Raw genomic sequence first — 13,317 nt, forward strand, 5'->3', positions numbered from 1 at the left:
TCAGTGTCTTTGTGGTTTTTATGCATATAGCTAGCTATGTGACAGGGTTAGGGAACAGCGTGGAGGTTCCACATCTGCAGATGCATCTAGGGACGTGCTGCTCAGTGTAATGCTCTCGGGTATTTACGCTCTTCTGAGTATCACATTCTGTAACCTTTTTCAATTACAACTGTACAAGTTATCACATGTTTGTATTCACTGATTATCCGGTAATTTACTTCGGAGCAGGTATGCAGCAGATCACAAGAAAATAGAATAATTGCATAATGGTATCTGAATCACAACAGTTCAATTCAACAGTTGATTGCTCTGGGACATCATTCTCTACAGATTTTCCATTTTTTTCCTTCCTTTTTCAGGTTATTTTTTAAAGGGTATTTTTTTTTGTGTGTTATTTTTGGTGTTACTGTCTTGATTTTCAAACTGCTAGACTGTGTCAATTTGTTGTAATCCAAAGTTGAGAAAAAATACATTTGTAACTTGAAAAGATTGGAAAAAAAATAGTAATATTCTGTTGCACGTATGCTTTTGGAAGATTAAATTATTGGTATTGTAAAAAATGATATTAGCATTTGAAAAACTTATTTAATCTTCAAAAGAAGTACAGAATGATCTCACAAATTGTGGGGAAAGTAGCAGTAGCCTAGCTGCATGTGAAACATGCATCAGGCTAACAAATTCAGGGAGACCTAACATAGCAATAAAATAAATGAGCTGGTAGATCATATCCAGTTTAATATCTGTAAAAAGTTTAAACAGATGCGTTCTTTTTATTATGCGACATAGAAGATCTGAGATTCTGAGATATTACTCAAGGAATTAGGAAGTGTTCATGTAAAGGCTGTTCTACTCAATTTCTTGATTTGGGGAGTTTAGTGCTAGAAAGACAAAGACTGGGAAATATGTTAAGGAGGGGGGAAGTTTTATGATCAACGCTATGGGGAACACTTCTATCTAAATGAGCAAAATGGACATGCACACTGAAACTTTATTTTTTGGAGTTTCAATCTGCAAATCTTTCCACTCAGGCTGTGCATCGTGCACTTGTCTTACGGATTAATGGCTGAGAAAATGTCCTTTCCTCTGAGGGACTGAAGTATTTGCTACTGGCAGAAACAGGATACCGAAGTAACAGAGTTTGCAATCAAAGCTGGAATGGTGAAATAGATGTCAGCATCTTTGGGGGAATGTTGGGAATGTGTATTCCTCTTGCTATTTCATTATTGCATTGCTATCTCACTCAAATTACTGCAAAACTGTTAAATGCAGTTCTCTGAGTATTCCTACAACCCATTTTCTCTTCCTGTCATGGGTCGAGTATGCTGTCCTCATGTCAGCCACTGATGATCTCTTCCTATTCACCAGAGAGTTAAAACAAGACTACTGTAGGAGGGTTTTCAACAAGAACTGTTTTAATTCTTAACTTCAGGGTATTAGTAATGCACTGACCATACATGGCGTTATTTCTGTGCCTTTTTTTCTGTTGTGTGCTTTCCCCACCGCAGTGTCTCTGCTCTTTGCTGTAATGTTCTGTTCCGTGAATGCCTTCTGTCTGCCTAGGGCTATATTTTGCTTTACTCCCATTTTCCTGAAGTATTTCCTTTAGCAGCATTTCCCAGGGTGTGGGGGGGTGGCACACACAGCTCAGTGGGAAAAGATCTGTGCCAAAGGAATAGGAAACTTTGCTTGTAGCTGAGGAATAGCTGAGTTGCAGCTGGGAGGGGGACTAACATGACTGATAAAATCACTTTAGGGGCAGGATGTGGATCAACATACTTTGGGAAATGCTGCCCTATGACCACTGCTCTGCTAGTCCTGATCTACAGTCTGTAGGGCAAGCTGGTCTGCCTCTGCTCCCAGGCTCCTCCTCCTCTCATTTCTGCCTTTGTTTTTGTTGTTGACTGTTCAGTCTGAAACACGTTACAGCTTGACATGCCTATAAGGCTCCTTCATTGTTCTCCCCTTACTGCTCAAGAAGAGATGGCTGTGCACTCCGTGCTGCCCTTTGGAAATTTGCAGCTCGAGTGGCTGGAAAACACATTGTAGCTCCCTACCCAAGGAGAGATGCTGCTTGGATGTTAAGTATAACTGCGATATATATACTAAAATAAAGACAATTGCATCTTATACTCCTAGGCATAAGCACTAGCTGAATTGTGAAGGTTGGTTGTTTTTTGTTTGTTTTTATTTGTAGCATGTACCAGGTGTGTAGTGGTGAATGAGAAGGGAAGGGGCAATTCATCATTCCTCCTAAGAGCATCTTTATTGGGGTGAAACATATGGGCCAGCTCTCAGATCCAGCCACCAGGTCTGTTCTGCAAACACAAGCCTTTCTTGTAGCTTTCAGATTAGTATTCTGAGAAGCTTGCACCAAATGCCTTCTGAAATGGAGAAATGCATGATAAGATGAGTTGGGTTTCATCCAGCTTTGCCCTCCTCTTAGCTCCTGCCTCTTCCCTCAGGAAAGTGAATTTACTGCAAAGCTAATGGGTCTTCCAGGCATTTTGTACCAAACTATTTATATGATGTTCTTCTAGTGGCATATGAGGGTATTAGTTTGCATCCCAGGCATGAGGAAGTGTTTCAGTGCTCAGGTATGAAATGACATCTCCTTCCTTCCTTAGCTGATGAGCATCACTGATAGAATGAGGCATGGGAGGAAAAGACTTAAACACCACTTTTCATGTTTTCTTGAATTTCCCATGGGCTGTCTCTTCCTTCTTCTGCAGTGTCACTGGTTGTGTTAAATCCTCAGTACTGTGACACAACAGTAGCAAGGTGTGATGTGAGCTTCTGAGCATCCAGGGGTACAGTATCCCTTGTCAGCTCTGTGACATTTGTTTGCATGAACCTGTTTTTTTCTTCTTGCTCCTTAGCCTTTGCTAAATTTTCTCAAGATCCACATGTTGTCTTCAATGTTTTTGGTTGACAGGAGAAATGTTTCTGTTTAGAGGTGTTAATTTTTAAAGCCCTCATAGCCTTGCATCGCATTGTTGCGGGAACCGTGAATTAAGAGAAAGCTGTGCATGTAGTTTGCAAGCATTGTGACACTGAATAAACCTTCACCAACTTTTTCAAAAACAACAACAAAAAAGCCTGTAATTGCTGCTCTGAGATTAGAGGAGCCCATTTGGAAATTTCCTGCTGCTTTGGGCTGTCACACAGACCTGACGTGGGCTTTCCTCTAGGAAGGGATGAATCACAGGCAGGAGTCCTCTGCACTGCGAGATGTCTGACACCCAGGTTTCTTGTACTGTTTTCTTTTCATGTTGTAGTAGAATTCAAACCTAGAAATTTTCATTTGTATTCAAGCTACTGAGTGAATTTCAGAATTTTATTGCCATTGGGGACCAGAAATTTTATGGTGCTTATTCTACAGTTGTGTCCCTGAGTAACTCCCCATCTAGGGAAGCACTTTGCAGAAAGAGCATTCATGTTAGGAGCTGAATGGGGACATTTCCATCTTCCTTTAATTCAAGTAACTTTTCTCGGTAAACAAGCCTAAATTCTCATCAGAGGAGCCCTAAAAGCCACCCCACTTCCTCACAGAAGTGTGGCTGCATGGGCTCAAAGATCTGACCTCTTTGAAGAAGTCACCTTTGGTAGCGTTATCCTCCCCATGGTCAGTCTCAAATTGCAGCGCTTTCCTGTGGTTCACTCAGCCTATGCAAGGATCTTGGTTCTTTGTTCTGTTGTTGTTTTGTTTGGTTTTCTGTTGTTTTGTTTGTGTTATTGGAGAGTTTTTGTTTGTTTTTCATCCAGGGAAGAGTCAGCAATTTTTGCACTTAGTTGGCTCAGGGTTGCTTTCTATTATTTTTTTTCTGTAAACCGCATTAAGCCGTCGCCACGTGACTGCCTGCCATTAGCTGCGTGCTGCCGGCGAGTCAGTGAGATGGCACGTGCCTCGACACACCCCTGCGTGCCACTTCATTGCCCGTGACAGAGCTCCGTGGTTTTCCTCGGCAAGCAGAGGAAACAGAAGAGGTGTTCAGCCTCTGGTAGCTGGACAACCTGGGCTGTGTGAGAATCCTGAAAGCTCATGTCCAATTCTCCTATTTTTGGTTACTCTGTGCATCTGATAGGGGCTGAGGTGACAGATCGTCAGTGTCTTGGTCCTTCTGCCTCCTCCTGCTCCTTCTGTAGAGTCTTGAGTGCCTGTTTGTGTAGGCAGCTCCTGCATTCCTACAGACCTCTATTTTAACTTTGAACCCATGTTTTTCTTTGATTTAATCTCATTTATATCCATAGCATTACAATATTGCTTTGACATAACACTTGGCATGATGTAACACTTGAACTAGATCTAAAGAAGAATAAGGGTACAACTTAAACCTCTGTTTTTTAAGTGCTTTTGAAGCAGTAATTCAGCTCCATGATACCTGTTCATCTAGGTGATTGCAGTCTTACATCATTCTGTTCAGAGTTTGAAAGAGGTTACTGTATCTACTCTTAGTCAGAGTATAATGTGATATATTTAGTTTGGTTAACATGGAAAAAATAATTACTGTCTAGTTTTTTAGTTATTTGTCACTCAGCTCAATTCCTATTGACTAGCTGAAAACCTACTGATGTAATGCTGAATCTGGGAAGCGCAATAGGTTTCTAAACACAGTGTTGATTTGGGACTGGAAATCACAATGATTTCTGTGGTCTGCTAATCCCCAAGTGATTTGTGTGTTTTTGAAACATATCATGAGCTCTGCCGAAGGAGATTTGCTTCCCTGGCTTTGATAACTTGCTCTTGCCATATGCAATCAGAGGTATGTATTGCGTAATGAACGTAATTTGGTTACAGGGCAGTTTGCTATGTTTCTTTGTGTCTGTCTGGAATCAAATAACTAAATGCTAAAAGCAAGTGTTGGCCTGGTAGAGTATTCGCAGACAGATTAGAGAGCCCAGCTCTTCTTTGCAGTGATATAATTGATAGCAAATGAGAGAAGTAATGAGGTTTAAATTCGTAATTCAAAACAGAGCCTGTGTCTGAGATGTTACAGGAATAAACATGTGAGAAGTTTGGAACTGACAGCAACTGCGAGCCTAAGCCATTAGCTAAAAAAGCTTGAGGGACTGCAGCAAATTTGAGTGATGTGTGTAAGACAAACATTAAGTGTGTGTACATACATATATATATATATGTATAAAATATGAATGTTTCCCTGAACCCCCTAAACCCTCAAGGTTCATTTTTAGATGGCAAATAAATATTACACAAACTTAGTATTCTTTAAAACTTTATGTACCTAACAGTGAATTAGTAAACTTGCAGAAGCATGGATTCTAATCGGACAATGGCAAACATAAAGGGACCCATGAAAATTTCAGATGACTTTTGTATGTTTGCTTCATAATTGAGTGCTGATGATGTGAGCACATATTATCTTTTTCCCACAGGGTTATCTCTGAATACCTAATGTACAGTTCCAAGAAAAAACATCATCCCTCAGTGTTTCACATTGTGCAGTCAGTGTACACTTCGGAAATCAGATTCTCAATGTCTCAATTCTCCACCTGTAAAATAGAAATACCACCTCCTCACAAAGGTGGTGTGAAGATGGCTCAAAGTTTGCAGGTAGTGAATTCTCAGAGAAAAGTGAAAATGGAGAGCAGTTTCCTCACATTTGGAGTAAGGTCTGCATAAATAAATGCAGAACCATACAGGAGAAAAAGGAACTGAGTTGCTGCTTATTTTAGCATCCTTGGATCAAATGAAATGAGGCATGGATCTTCTGGAAAAAAAATCATGGGTATTGATTCTAAATGAGGCTGGTCCCATAATTAGTTTCTATCCTCTGTCCTGAACTCGTGGGTCCTGAAATTATAGAATGCATTTCCAGGAATAGATATGATATATATGTAGTTTAGAGATGCCAATGCTGCCAGAATTTACTGTGCTGTTTAGCAACAAGAGACATGATTTCATCTGGCTCCTGCCTAAGTAATAGAGTCTCTAATATTCGATGTCAGAGGGAAGATAAAAAGCAGTGTCTGTCATGGAGAGCTGAGCATTCCTGTTCTTTTCCTTCTCTAAAAATGGGATTGTGTGTTGGCAAAGAAGAATGCCAAGGAGAAGAACACACTCTTATAAAGCAGACCAAAAGAATGAATGTATATATGATCTAAAAACCTGCCAGCTGTTTGAAATACACTTTGGGGTCAGTTGTTTTTAAAGGAATGGGTATACCTCACTGAAGAAAAAATAAATAACAAGATTTCATCTCATGATGTCAGTAGAAGCATCCTGAGGATGAAGCTGCTGACCCCCGCTGCCTGTAACAGTATCTCCCACCCCAAGTACCACCAGCGGTCACAGCGTGCCAGCCACGGTCCTGGGAGGTCGCTTCCAGCCCCGGCTGTCCTGCCAAAATGTGAAAGTGCACCCAGCAACACCGTCCTGGTGCAGTACCCGCAGGGTGAGCAGAGGTAATGTAAGCACATCCCCAGCAGCCCCTGCCTCTCCTCGCCACTCTGGGCATCACGTGCTCTGTTGGTGACTTGGAGTTTGGAAACGCGGGTGTACCGTCTAGACAAGGAGAGGATAAAAGGCTGCTTTTTCGGCTTGTTTTCCGAATGTTTTCAAATGTCACATATGCTTTGTGTAGACGGAGTTTAATATCAGCAAGCTGGTTGTGGTTGCCCCTGAGGCTGTTTGTAGACGAGGTTATAATTGCTGTAAGCGGGCTGGATACGAGTTTGTGAAATGATTTCAATGTCGTCTATGCTGCCATTGTCAGTAGGTCCATAGCTCCAGCTCGAGGCAGAGTCAGCGAGCACCTTGTGTCATGTACGAGCAACAGCTTTGTGCAGAAGGCATGAGGTGTCCGATAAGCTAGAGGCCATCTGTGGATGCTCTGCACGCTACCCAAACTGCACGGCAGAGCTGACCTGCATGTACCCAGCATGTGCCCAGGCGAGCATTAGTCATGTCTCTGAAGGTTGAGCTTGCTAACCAGCAAATGAAACCTCTCCTAAAGTCATCCTCTGACTTTTCTTCCCGTGGGTGAAGCGGTTACAGATCTCTGTGTGCTGCAATAGCTGCTATCTGTTTGTGGACAAAGCAGCGCTCTGCGGCTCGTTCCTGCCCTGTGAGCCAGTGGAGCGTGAGAGTTGGGATAAAACCTTCCCCTTCCCTGATATTCTTGGTGGTGGGCTTCAACTACCAGCAGCTATCAGGTCTCTCTTCAGCTGTCAGCCTTGGGCCAAGCTGATCTCCAGGGGTTTTAACTGAAGATTCGTGGACATGTGCCCCATTAAAAGTGAGATGAGGGAGGCAAAAAGCAGCATAAACAGGAGGACGTAAGAGAGCAGTCTTTGTTCGTGTGTCCCCAGAGCAGCTAGCTCAGTATGGCTTGGGAACAGTGTGGTGTCCCCAGCTAGGAAAACAGCACCTCTGTGTCTCTGAACTTCCCTGACCTTCCACGTTATTTCAGTCTCATTCTCTGGAGTTCAAGGTACTGGCTGTGCTTCAGGAATTCAAAAGCATAAACACTCATCAGTTTGGCTGGCACTACTGTAAGATGAAAAGGGAGCTGGGAAAGAATAAAACACATCCAAAAGACAAACAAAAAGTACACGGGGTTTGTAAACACAGCATGTAGAGCTTCCACAGGGCTGTCCAGAATGCCCACTTCCCTCCTCCCTCCCTGTGCTCCTGCTCCTGATGCTGTTTTAAAGACATGTGGGACTTCTCTAATAACTTTAATACAGCACGTGAACTGGGGAGGCTTCTGCTCAAGCCAAGGCAACTTGTTAATAGGAAATTCCAAGCCTGCTGGGTGGTTGCTGCTTTTGCTGCGAGCAAAGCATAGTTTTTTCACAGCCTAACTGTAAATATGTTTCTTGTCCCTTCCTGTTCCTCCTGTGCCCAGGGGAGCACGTGGTGCTGAGCTGGGCTGCATGCTGCTGGTACATCAATGCCCGCTTGTATTTGGGGCTGCCCTTCTGTACGCCTGTCTGTCAGCTCTGAGCAACCCTTTGGGTCTGGTGCTGCTGACCTATGTGCTTTTGTGAACTCTGGCAGTGCCAAAATGAGGAGTCTGACTGGGGGGAGGTCTCCCAGCCAAGCTCTGCTCATTGAGCTGAACATGATATAAACGAGCTTCAAGTTCCGTGACGGACTTTCCAGGCTTAGGTTGACTTGTGGGTTTTGGCCATGGGCAGTGCTACCATTCTGGCACCGAGCTACAAGGAACGTGTTACAAGGAGAAGCTTCAAAATACACGGGTGTATCTGCGTGTTTTGTGTTGAATGATTCAGGCTGGTTTATGCAAAGTCAGCCTTACCGACTCAACAGCCCCTCTTTCTTCCTTCTGGCACTGAGAGCCCACATCATCTCTTTGGTGGTCTTCGAAGCCTGTGCTTCGGAGTGTGTATGGAGCAGAGGTAGGTTTACAGCTTGGTGATGCTGTGCAGGGAACTGGCTCTAGAGAAACAGTGAGTTTTTCTTGTGTTTTTGCCTTCTCTGAATGCTTTTAATGTTTCTGAGTTTCTCTGTCCTGTTCCACGAAGGACTGTGTGCCCTGAGGAGTGTTTCATACACACGAAGGGCTGGATTAACAGTTGTTGTCTACTTTACTTAGCTGGCTGTGCCGTTGTGAAACAGCTGAGTTGGTCCTGCTGTACTCAAGGAAATGATGACTCAGGCCTGTGTTCCAGGGCTCTGTGGGAGCTCCTGGGCAAAAGAATGGAAAAGGTTGAAGAAAGGACTGAAATCATGTGAATTGTACTGGTTTTAGACTTGGGAAGTATGTGACAGTGCTTGTAAACATGTTTTTACTGCAACTGGGAAAGTTGGTTTATTATGTGAGGGGACCCAATAGGCATGAACTTGCTGTAGGGAATGCAGAGAAGAGGAAACTGCGGACGAGCAAGGAAGCCACTCAATATGGAAGCACCTCCAGGGATGTCCGGCAGCATTTTGCAGCTGCGGGCAGTTGTATCACCCACTGATAAGGTGAAGTGCTTTTCCCCAGACCTGTGGCAGAGCTGTCAGGAATTGGGGCTGTTTCCAGCTGAATCACACCCTGCTGCCCCTGTAGTGAAAGGGTAGGTTGGTGGAGAATTACATCTGTGCTTTAAATACTTAACTTTTCAAGGGAAGAAGAAACAGGAGCTGAAGGAACGTTCCCAGCACTGATGCGGTTGCTCACAAGCACTTGCTGCCTGCCACAGGCGGAACAAAGCATCTCTCCATGTGAAACAGTAATGCTGGGTGCTTATTGCACATCTGCTATTAATTCCTGTCTGCAATGATTTTGCATCTGAAAATTTGAAAGGGGTGAAGATGTTTTTTTGTTTTGTTTTGTTTTAGGTGGAGATATTTTGATATCTAACCTCAATCTTGTACTAATATGGGAGTGTTTCCCTGCTAATTAAGTTAATTCCTTTAACACTTTAATTTTCCAGCTGGCAGATACTAGCAAACCAGAGAGGCTGAAAAGCCAGGGAAGCAATAAGCTTTCAGACCATCCTGGTGAGGACCAAAGCAATTAAGAGCCAGGAAGATTGCAGCTGGGAGTGAGAACAGGGGGATTTCTCCCCAAAGCAGTGACTTAAAAATAAAAATAGCCAGTGGCTGCAGTACCACTTTCTCTCACAGGACATCTCCAGCTGTACACGTAAGCATCTCCAGAAAGGCATTGTGAGTTATTGCAAAGCTGTCTTATGGTCCCAAACAGAGGATGTTGCTCAAAGCAGCAAGGGCACATAATAAGGGCACTGCTGGCAGAAGCAGAGGTGAGAGCAGGCTTTCTGCTGCCTACGTTCAGCTGAAGCCTGACTCTGCTCTTCTGCAGCTGCACCCCAGGAGGGGAGATGCAGCTGCTCAGTTGAAGTGAGAGCCTCCGTGGAACAGGGAAAGTGTAGTTTTCTCTAGACTATTACCCCTCTGAAACATGCACCTGCCTTTAATTAGTGGTAAATTAAGTTGTTTCAGTTAGTTTTCACTCCCTCCCTCCTATCTTGAGATGGACAGTACAGGTATATACTGTAATCTGTGTGCTGAAGCAGCTGGTCACAAGAGAAATCAGGCAGAAGGGCAGCTGCCCATCACCCCTGTATGCAGCAACTGTGCACAAAACAAGGAAAAAAAAAAAAAAAAACACCTCTCCTCCACTGCAGTCAGCAGAGCCAGCTGGGGGTGGCAGATTCTTGTCATTGCACTATTACTTCTTGGAAGCAGCAAGGGTAAGTTCAACTCAGGCAAAAGGCCCTTGTCCTGCCAAGGGAGCATTACATTTCCGTGCCTGCTCTGTACAGTCAGGAGGGCTGGCTTGTTTGTTGTCAGCACTAGTACTCCAGAGTCAACAAGAGCTGGAAGCTGAGAAAATGACTGAACCCACTTTTCTTAAAGGGAAAGATTCAAATGTACATCTTCCAGTAGGTCCAGCTGAGGGAAGCTGCTCAGAAATAAGACAAAAAAAAAAAAGGGGGGGGGGGGGGGGGGGCTACAGCAGCATTACCAGCAAAGTTTAAAAAACAAAGACAAAACAAAAAAGCCAAGCACATTAAAAAATCAGTATCAATTTGAAGTCACTAATTGAAAAAAGTACAAAAAAGTCATTTATTTTGTCAGTTTATTACTGGGCACAGCATCAGTTCATACATATAAGCCACAGTAATATAAACATTCCCTATTTTTATTAAAAAAAACATAGTATTTGGGAGGAGTCAAACATCCCAGAGGTCAGCTCTCAACAGCTCTCTTGCTGGTTGTAGTAGCAGCAGCAGTTTTCTTTCAAAATACTATGGATTTTAAAGCTGTGAGTATGTTTAAAGCTGAGAAGCCTGAGCTTGCAGCAGTACCTATGCTTCACGTGATAGAGCAGGCATTTCAGGAACTCCTAAACTTGCAAGTATGCTCAGTGACGGTCCTTTGCAGTCAAGTAAAAATGCACCTGACAGACTCAGTCCTAGGTGTGGAACTAGAACCCTCAAATGCTTCACCAGAAACCTGTGTTACCCTGAAGCAGAAGAGGCTTATCTAATAAAGGGCTAGTTAAAGTGCTGCTGCATCCAGGCAGCTTTCTTCCAGATAGTACAGAGTTCCTACACAGACAGGACCATTTCTTATGAAGTCAGTAAAGTTTGTAGCAGCACAAGGTCAGTGAAGCTTGGAGAACAGCTTCTGTCATTAAAGCAGGCATAGCTCCTCAGAAAACTGATCTAAAACTCAAAGGCACAATTGCAAGGTTGAATGTGGGCTACACACACAGTGGCACATAAGCAGGCAGTTCAGACATATCTCCTAAGGGGGGGATATGCAGTATAAATAAATACAACACAACAGTTTAGAAAAATAAATGCATTAGTGTGATCCTTTACAACATAAGGAAGTAGGATTCACAAGAGCCTACAGAGGCCACTTAAGGCAAGGTTCACTTAATATTGCACTGGAGTTGGTATGGGGGGGGTGGGGAGGGAAAAAGGGGGAAATTTGGCAGAACCTGCCCAAGTCACCACGACACAAACAGCTTTTTGCCTGAGGTAGAATTGCATATATACTGCTAAAACCCAGTCAAGTCCTGCTCAACTAGTCTTCAAAGTTAAAAAAAAAAAGTGCAAAGTCAATGAGCCTCTTTCCCCTCTTAAGAAGATGAATGCTTCAGGTTTGACCCCCAAAAGCAAGTCTTAGAGCAAAGTTCCAACCAAGACCCCTGCTTCCCACCTGGAAAGCCGTGATGACTGTCTTGGTGCTACAAGTAAGGAGTGTAACAGGTCCTAATTGCAAGTCCTACAGCAAACACATTTTACAGCCCCTCCACTTCCTCCCTCCCCACCCATTTGCTAGCTTTCCCTTCATTCACTCAGTCTAGTATATTTTTCAGAGTTAAGACTGTCCCTATTGTTTTTTTTTCCCCTTACATCCCTTTCACTGAAGCCCTGCAAGATGCTTTCATTTCAGCTCTTGGTCTTCTGAGGGACACCTGAAGTTTCTTCTAGGGTCTCCTCTGTGTGGCACATGCAGGGGAGGATAGAAATGAGAGCCTCTTCGATGGAGAAGAGATGTTTATCCTCTGCTTGAGGACAGAAGTAGCGCATGAAGTCTGCCAGTCTCAGCAAGTACTCTATGTTGTGTCCAGCACAACCGCTTGAGGCCATGATTTGCGCTGCGATGTCTTCTTCAGACGCTGGGCCGAGGTAGGAGGGGTTCTGGGGGGTGGCAATGTAAACCAGAGCCTGGATGGGCTCCTCTGCATCCTTGTCCTGCGGGTGGAACTTGACCAGCTTGGTGTCATAGCCCCCCAGGACGGCCTCTCGCATGTTCAGGTACTGCAGCGACGCAGCGATCTGCTCCCCGCACACCTCGTAGGCGACACCCCACGTGCACGCCTGCAACGAAGACAGAGCAGGGAGGTCAGTTTGGGGCGGTGATGGAAGGGGGCACATCCAGCAGCCCCCAACCCACCTCACCCAGGGGTCCCCACGAACCCAGGGCACCAAGGGGAGGGATGTGGTGGCCGAGCCCACCCGGCAGCCCCCATCCAGCACCGTACTCACCCCGCCATCCTCCATCAGCGTCACCACCCGGCCGGGCTGCGGGACAGAGCAGAGGGAGAGCCGTCAGCAGCCGAGCCCGGCCGAGCCCCCCCGCCCCACAGCCGCCCCCCGGGGGCCGCCCCCTGCCTCACCGCCTTCTCGCTGCCGCGGTGGAAGGTGTCCCCCTGCCAGAAGCGCCGGCTGTAGCCGCGGATGAAGCCCACCTTGCGCGACGTGAACTCGAAGCCCGGCCTCCACACCAGCGAGCCGTACCCGAAGATCCACAGCGGCGGCTCCGGGGAGGAGGAGGAGGAGGAGGATGAAGGAGGAGGAGGAGGAGAGGGGGGCTCGGGCTGCCCCTGGGGCCGGCCGGGGCACTCCTGAGGGCGCTGCGGGTCGCGCTTCATGGCGGCGCCGGGCGCTGCTGAGGCGGCACACGCCGCCGCCGGGCTTTAAAGGCCGGAGGGAGCCGAGCCCGCCCCGCCCCGCCCCGCACGGCCCCGGTTGGCGGCCGGGGCCAGCCCGGCTCGGCTCGGCTCGGCTCGGCTCATCCCGGCCGGGCTGCCCCGCGGGTGATGCAAGGCGGGCGGGGTGTTTCGCCGCGCATGGGGCAAAGCGGGGCGCGGGTTGCGTCAGGCGGGGAGCGGCGGCGGCCGTTAGCTGCCGGTGAGGGGGGCACGGCTCCGCCATGGGGCCGGCGCTAAACGGGTGAAGCAGCGGCTCCTGGCATCGAGGGAGCCGAGGGTCAGGTGCACGGGTGGGCATCGGCGCGATAAAATCCACATAAATTCAAGGAGGTGGTGCAGAACATGGCAAACCGAGTGCGTTTCCCCTGGTGCTGCA

At 46.1% G+C, this 13,317-nt stretch overlaps 1 protein-coding gene across 1 annotated transcript; it reads right to left on the reverse strand.

Annotated features, from left to right (window-relative positions):
- Positions 1-10,554: 10,554 nt before the first annotated feature.
- Positions 10,555-12,898, reverse strand: CHAC1 (ChaC glutathione specific gamma-glutamylcyclotransferase 1). Its single transcript, XM_084519506.1, has 3 exons — positions 12,627-12,898; positions 12,496-12,531; positions 10,555-12,327 (listed from the first exon to the last, which is right to left on the reverse strand). The coding sequence occupies exons 1-3, from the start codon at positions 12,879-12,881 to the stop codon at positions 11,896-11,898; spliced, it is 723 nt and encodes a 240-aa protein (XP_084375632.1). The 5' UTR covers positions 12,882-12,898; the 3' UTR covers positions 10,555-11,895.
- Between the last annotated feature and the right edge of the window lie 419 nt (positions 12,899-13,317).

This window comes from Aythya ferina (genome assembly GCF_964211825.1).
Source record: "Aythya ferina genome assembly, chromosome: 5".
Taxonomy (NCBI): Eukaryota; Metazoa; Chordata; class Aves; order Anseriformes; family Anatidae; genus Aythya; species Aythya ferina.

Coding starts and splice junctions, on each gene's coding strand:
- CHAC1 (XM_084519506.1), bottom strand. CDS start 12,881: ATGAAGCGCGACCCGCAGCGCCCTCAGGAGTGCCCCGGCCGGCCCCAG. Junction 12,532..12,626: donor ACCGCGGCAGCGAGAAGGCG/GTGAGGCAGGGG, acceptor TCTGTCCCGCAG/CCCGGCCGGGTGGTGACGCT. Junction 12,328..12,495: donor CGCTGATGGAGGATGGCGGG/GTGAGTACGGTG, acceptor TCTTCGTTGCAG/GCGTGCACGTGGGGTGTCGC.